Source organism: Pelecanus crispus, chromosome 20 (genome assembly GCF_030463565.1).
Source record: "Pelecanus crispus isolate bPelCri1 chromosome 20, bPelCri1.pri, whole genome shotgun sequence".
Taxonomy (NCBI): domain Eukaryota; kingdom Metazoa; phylum Chordata; class Aves; order Pelecaniformes; family Pelecanidae; genus Pelecanus; species Pelecanus crispus.
The window spans coordinates 3,204,551-3,211,502 of NC_134662.1; the positions used below are offsets into that span (position 1 = coordinate 3,204,551).

General features: G+C 46.8%; 1 protein-coding gene across 1 annotated transcript; it reads left to right on the forward strand.

Moving 5' to 3' along the window:
* Positions 1 to 210: 210 nt before the first annotated feature.
* On the forward strand, positions 211 to 6,640 carry NMRK2 (nicotinamide riboside kinase 2). Its single transcript, XM_075723906.1, has 7 exons — positions 211 to 343; positions 1,858 to 1,948; positions 3,337 to 3,385; positions 3,582 to 3,753; positions 5,420 to 5,491; positions 6,019 to 6,125; positions 6,555 to 6,640. Exons 1-7 carry the CDS (start codon positions 318 to 320, stop codon positions 6,638 to 6,640), a joined length of 603 nt encoding a protein of 200 aa, XP_075580021.1. The 5' UTR covers positions 211 to 317.
* Positions 6,641 to 6,952: the final 312 nt, after the last annotated feature.

Genomic DNA, 6,952 nt, shown 5'->3' on the forward strand with positions numbered 1-6,952 from the left:
AGGGCTGGCTAATCCCGGCTCCAAAATATGACATCTTGGGCTCATGATAGTCACAGGGCTTTGCCATCAGCAGCCGGGGCGGGGAAACAGCGGGGAGGGAGGAAGGGCACTGCAGCGGGGCCCTATAAATTGGAGGCAAACCCGCCTTTTCCTTCAATGAAATAGTAAGGCGAGGCAGGGCTGAGTGGGAGAAAAGAGAAGGGGAAGAAGGATCAGGTGTAGTTTTGTTCCGCTGAAAGTCATTTCAGCGTTTCTAAATTGTTTTTTTGGGTTTTTTTTTCTCACCACATTCCTGTTAAGGAGGCAGCTCTGCAAAGATGAAATACATCATAGGCATTGGAGGGTAAGTTCCTGTTCCTGTTGCATGCATATAAACTGCTTTTTCTTCCCATTTAATTCTTGTAGGCAAGATGATTGAAAATTCGGAGATTGTATACCTGACTCTAAGATAATATTTCGGGATTGTAGAAAAGCTGCAACTTGCTGACTCTGAATTCGTGCTGCTTTTACTTAATACAGAGCGCTCTGCAGGGTGGCACATACCAAACCTTTATGGCGTTAACCGGAGTATGCTGAAGTAGAAAAAAGTATTTCAAGTAATTTTATAGGTTGGATGGAGTGCTGTGCCTCAGCTATGAAAAAGGATGCTTTCAACATCAAGTTAGACTTTGAAAAGCTTCTCTGAAAGACAAAGAGGAAAAAAAAAAATCCTGCTTCAAATAAGAAGGGGGGGTACAAAAAGCTATTCTTTTCTCCAGCAAAGTAGGATTTAGAAGCAAGCCTGCACAGTCGGGATAGGGCGAGGAAGCTTGGCGCATCCCCCCCGGCTGCAGAAGGGCTTGCAAACCTGACACCGGGCGAGACCCGGATTTGCAACACGGGTAAAGACTGTGTCAGATTTGTATAGCCTTTGAATAAAAAAATGAGGAATAAGCACGTTCAGACTTGACGGCTCTCTCCTTTAGAGAGGAAGATTATTCAGGCCTTTTACATTAGAACAGGCTTTGCAGGCACAAGGAAGCCTGAATCATTCTCTGAGAAAAGAGCGAGCTCCCCTCATTCATAATTCATTTACAGCATTTTTAAAAAGCACTTTTTGCAAGCCTGGCGTTCACGGGGTGGCTCCTTAAGCTGATGAGCGTAAGCCTCCTAGCAGGCAAGGCTGTTTCAGGGCGATGAACGCCGGCAAGGGCGCGTTTTAAACCCGCCTCGGAAGCTGCCAGGTCCCTGCGCGGGGGCAGCCCTGCAGCGCCCAGCGGGGAAGGCGCCAGCGGTCACGGAGCCCCCGCGGGGGCCGCCCGGGCGCCGGGAGGGGAGGGCAGGGGAGGGGAGGGCAGCGCAGCTCAGCGGTTGGAGCCGCGCAGCCTCCTCCATCTTGAGGAGGCGCCCGCCGGGCTTCGCCCCAGCTCGGGCAGGCTGGCGGAGAGCGGGGGTGGGGAGCCCCGCCGGCCGCCCCGCCCGGAGAGCCGCGCTGAGGGGGGCCGAGATGGCGGCGCGGCCCGGTGCTCCCTCAGCGCGGCCGTTGGGCGCGCGGGAAACGACGCGGCCGTTAGGAGCGGCGCGAGTCGCCATGAGGGCCCGCGCGCGCGCCGGGCACAGCCACTTGCCGGCGGGGAAGGGGCGGGGCGGGGAGCGGTCAGAGCCAATCGGCGGCCAGCGCGCGCCGCGGCGCCGGCGAGGCGGGAAATTCAAACGGGCTGGGCGCGCGGCGCTGCCCCCTCCCCTCCCCCCCGGACGCTCTGAGGTGAGAGGAGCCCCGGCGGCTCTAGCGCGGTTCGGGGGGGGGCCCGGCGGCTCTAGCGCGGTTCGGGGGGGGGCCCGGCGGCTCTAACGCGGTTCTCCCGCCTCTCCGGGCAGTGTCACCAACGGTGGCAAAACCACCTTGACCAACAGAGTCATCAAGGCGCTCCCCAACTGCTGCGTGGTCCATCAGGATGACTTCTTCAAGGTAAGCGGAGCTCCCCTGCCTTGCTTAACATATCAACTGCTGCTTGTCTATGCAGTGATAGTTGTAGTAGGGTCCCCCGTAAGTTTTATATACTTGTGCATGCTTTTCAAGTAAGTTTTGACAGCGTAGGAGCAACCCATTTTCTGATTTATTTTTTTTTTTCTAACATATTTAATTTTTTTAAGTACTTTGGGCAGGTGAGGAGATAATGACCTTTACAAATGTCGGTATCTGCCAGTGTCCACAGAAGTGGAGCTTGGCACAGCCGAGAACAGAACAGTTGCAGCAAAAGCTTCCTTTAGTTTTGACAACAGGTCTAACTTCAGGTCAAGCTACTGATCCAAGTTAGAGGTTATTTACTGTACTCTGCACAAATAGTTTTCTCCATGTTGTGTTTTCCTCCTGATTTTATTTAAACAAGAACGCTGCTTGTAAATAATACGTGAGGATTTAAGCACCCTTACGCTGCTTTAAATGCAGACAGACAGCTGTATTGGGGGAGCTTTGACAGCTCCAAATCAGAAACCTAATTCAAAGATTGTTAAAGATGAATACAGAAGACCTGTGCTGACTCGGGTGCCTTCTGCACCAAGCCTGGGAGAGCAGCAGGGGAAGCAGTCACACCAGAACTGCGCTACTAAACCCTTCAGGCTGCAGCCATTTCACAGGAATTACAGCGTAGCTGGACCCCACCATACGTGGAAGTCCAAGAGATGTGGCAACGTGCTTGAAGTAGTTGTACAGCATTCCCTGACATGCAAGGTGCTCCGGCATCGGTTTGTCCTGCCTTTGCAGGAGCACGTGCCATACGAAATGGAATGCGACGCTCATTTGGAAGTGCCTCATTGCCAGCAGCCTCATGCACAAATTTGGTCAGATATGAGCCCTTAAAGTAGAGGAGGAATTTTCCGTAAAGATATGTAACTTCTCACTAGGCTGTTTAGCTCGCAAATGCTAGCGCAAATAAAGCTGTAACTAAGGGATCAAAAGTTGTGCTATGCTGACCTGCATTTTTATGGGAGCTGTTAGGAGTTAAAATAGCTGTTGCTGAATATGTAAATTTTCGCAGTTACTTAACACTGTATTTGCATTTTATGGTCTTATATGTTGACTTATAAACAGGAGCCTGTAGTATTTTGGGTAATAACACCATATCAAATTATTAACCTATAACTCTTTGTCCAAAGTGGCTTGACTGAGCTGAGAAAACTTTTCAAAGTTTTTGGGGTTGGTGAAAGATGGGAACTTAAGTTTTAGGGTCTGTAATTGTTTTGTTAAGTGAACACTTGCTTTGTTGTGTATTGCAGTAGCGTCCAGGTTGTGATCGGATCTTAGGTAACTGATCACGCTGAGTTTGCAGCAATGTTTTATTGCTCACTATATTTCAGCCACAAGATCAAATAGAAGTCGGGGAAGACGGCTTTAAACAATGGGATGGTAAGAGCAGTGTTCGCTATAGGATGCAGTAATGTATATTTTTCCTAAGTATTTCTTTTTAATTATTAAAGACTTAATAGTAAATTTATGTAATTTCAACTTTACAAGTTCATTCTATATTATACTTTCAAACTGATGTGGTTTGTGGTATTTGATTGTATACCTTTTTCCCACCCACCCCCTTTCTTCTAACTAGTGTTGGACTCCTTGGATATGGAGGCAATGGTGAGCACTGTGCGTGCCTGGATTGAGAACCCAGTGAAGTTTGCCCGTTCCCACGGGGTGAATGTTACACCCGGCTCTAAAGAGCCAGCCTCCAAAGATATCCATATATTGGTCATTGAAGGCTTCCTGCTTTATAATTACAAGTAAGGTTTGGGGAACTATTAACGGTTTGCCAGGGAAGAACACTAGATCACTAGTGCCAGGGCCGGAACCTCCTTTTTACTAATATACCCTTCCTGCCTTGTTCTGAGCTATCACGCGTAAGAATTTCTCATGTAAAATGTAAAATTTACCAGTAAAAGCTGGTAACGGCGAGGTGCACAAGGTGACTTTCTCAAGGTAACGTAGGAAGATTTCACGTAGGGCACACCCTGAACTCTAGGGCATGGGGAGCTTTAGACCAGAACTTGTAAATACTGAGCCAGCAGTGAAGGCACAGGCTTCCCTCCGGGCCTCCCACCACGGTGCCTAAACCTTGACCTGAAAAGGTCATTGATGAGAACGAGAAGATAATCCATTCTGCATTCACTCTTGGAATCTCTCCTGGAATTTAGGAATAGTTCTTTCACATGATACACGTGCTTGTTTAACACTGACTAGACTGACCTTACTAATTAATTGTACATTGGAGCACAGATTTGCCGCTTCTGTGTTTTGGTTTTGTTTTTTTTAACGTGGGGGGAAAAAAATGCTTGGCAGGAAGATGGGGAGACGAGACTAGAAGTGAAGAGAGAGAAAACTTCCAATAGCTAAATATATAAACTTCAGAAAATTGCATGCTATAAACATCATGAGCAAAAGATTCTTGGCTCCAAACTACAGCTTTGCTTACAAAACTCTTTCAAGAGAACAAGCTGTGCGTGACACTTAGCAAAACCAGAGTTGTTTATAAGCTGTACCTTAAGACAAGCAGCACCATTCCGGCTTTCCAAACCGAATGGAAAATGTAAAATGGCAGCCTCAGACTATCCATACCAAGAATGGCCAACTGGAGACTGTGCTGGCAAACTGCCTGGTGTTCTTGGCCTGTCCCCAGGGAGGTAACTCTCAATATCTCTCCTGAAGGTTATAAATACCTCCGAAGCGCTCCGGCCTGTTAATGGGAGCCTTTCCTTAGTCCAGAGGGAGTATTTCAGCCACGGACCTGGAGCTTGCTCAGTTCGTACTATATTAAACATTTATGCAACCCTCAGCAGGCTTTTAGAAGTCTCAGTCCCGCCAGGTTCGAACTAGATTTGCTTTAAGGATTTTTCTGGCTTTATTTTCTTCAGCCTAATAGGAGTGCAAGGCGGTTTGCCGCTGCAGAGCTAACTGCCTGTATTTCTGGAAAAGAACGTGAGCTGATGAGTTGCCTTGTACCAAATCCGTGTGCCATGCCCATTTTGACAGCTTGCTGCTGCGCAACAGGCCAGACGGTTGGATAAGTCAGTTCATAGCGGATCCATGAATTGCAACTTCTGTCTACTGCAAGCAGAATTTGAAACGATCTAGAAAGAGTCAGGGTTCGGACACTGGGCTGGGAAGGCCTGGGGTGTGATCCTCCGCAGGAACTAGTAGCAGGTATTTGGGTGGCGAAAGGACTGGCCACGCCATTCTGACCTACAAAACCTAGCATTCTCCCTGGTTTATGGCTACTAATAAACCTACTGTACATCAGCTTGTGTCTTAATGAAAACGCTTACACTTCTGTTGTCTACAATAGACACAGATACAAGAGAGGCAGAAAGATTTTTACGGCTTTTGGGGGTGATTTAACACTTCTCTGCCAGAAAAAAAAAAGACATGTTCTTTCTTTCTACCCTACCCTAGACCACTGATAGATTTATTCGACATACGCTACTACCTGGCAGTTCCGTACGATGAATGCAAAAGGAGGAGAAGGTAAGAAGATTCTTTGACGTAAGTCTGATCCTTCCTTCCAATTGAGACTCTACTAGAGGCAAGCCTTCAGGCTGCCTTTATGTCGCTATTAATGGGATACATTGGTGTCACCTGCAAATTGGAGTGACAGTTTAACATTTTCATTTAGTTGGAGAAAGGCTTTCACGTGGCGTTTTCTGAAACTTTAGATCTGGTAGTCCCCTTTGCGGGGGAGGGGGTATGAAGATCAGCACATCGGTGCAAAAGGAACAGAGTCGTTGCATGCTCCCCCCGTGAGCATCGGTAAACCCTCAGAGGCTGCCTGCTTTGCCTTCATCGGCTGCCTGTCGCTTCTGCATTCACTTTGGGTGCTTAAACAAACTTCTTGCAAAACACCGACCAGTTTCGATGAGAAATTGGACTGTGACGATCAGCTTTTACATAAGTGCAACTGAGCAGCTGTCAGATTAACTTCAGGCCTTAGCAGTGCGCAAGAGGCAATGCGATCCTGGTAGTTCTGATGTTCTTTTCCGTTTTGATATTTGCAGTACACGTAACTACACTGTTCCTGACCCACCGGGTCTCTTTGATGGACACGTCTGGCCCATGTACTTAAAACACCGGAAAGAAATGGAGGACAGCGGTGTCGATGTCGGTAAGCCTCCCTAAATACAAATCCCTTGGCATTGTACTTTGGATTTTAAGGAAGTCAGTAATTTAATTCAAGGTAACTTTAACTGTAATGATGCAAGGCACTATTTTTACTACTAAGTTGTAATCCTGGCCTACTTTCTGTTCAGATAAATATATGCAGTTTTATAGCTAAGAACTTCTTCCCTTTTTTTCATATTTTAAGCACGTACGGGGGGGGGGGGGGGGGGGGAAAGAGGAGAAAAACTACATTCTTTACAATGGGATAAGAGATTTTGCAGGCCATAGTTTTTTCAGGATGGTTCTGTTTTTCCAGGTGGAAAACAAGCTGTCATTTGAGTCAATAGAGTATGAAATATTTTTAAAACTAATCTACAGAAGTTTTGTTCTGATCAGAAACCCACAGCCTGAGACCTCCCCCTCTTTCTTTCAGTTTATTTAGATGGACTGAAGTCTAGAGATGAACTCTACAATCAAGTCTTTGAAGATATTCAGAACAAGCTTTTAAATTGCTTATAGGTAAATGCATCCCTGCTTCTGAGGGGGTGAAACGTGAGGGACTGACTGCTGGAAACAACCCGCTCCTACGCTTGGATAGTCACACTTTCCCTTCTTGCTTTTCAGGGTCTCGGAAGACCTGAAAGACCCATGTACAGAATGATGTAAATAGTACTGAAAAGTCGGAATGAGGGTTTATTTGTGTAAACTTCCTGTACTGTCCTTTGGAAAGTATCTTTTGTATATAATTGAAAAAAATGAAGATAACTTATTCACAGCTCTGTGATGGACAGCATTTTTTTTTTTATTTTCTTATTTTATATTCCACTGGCT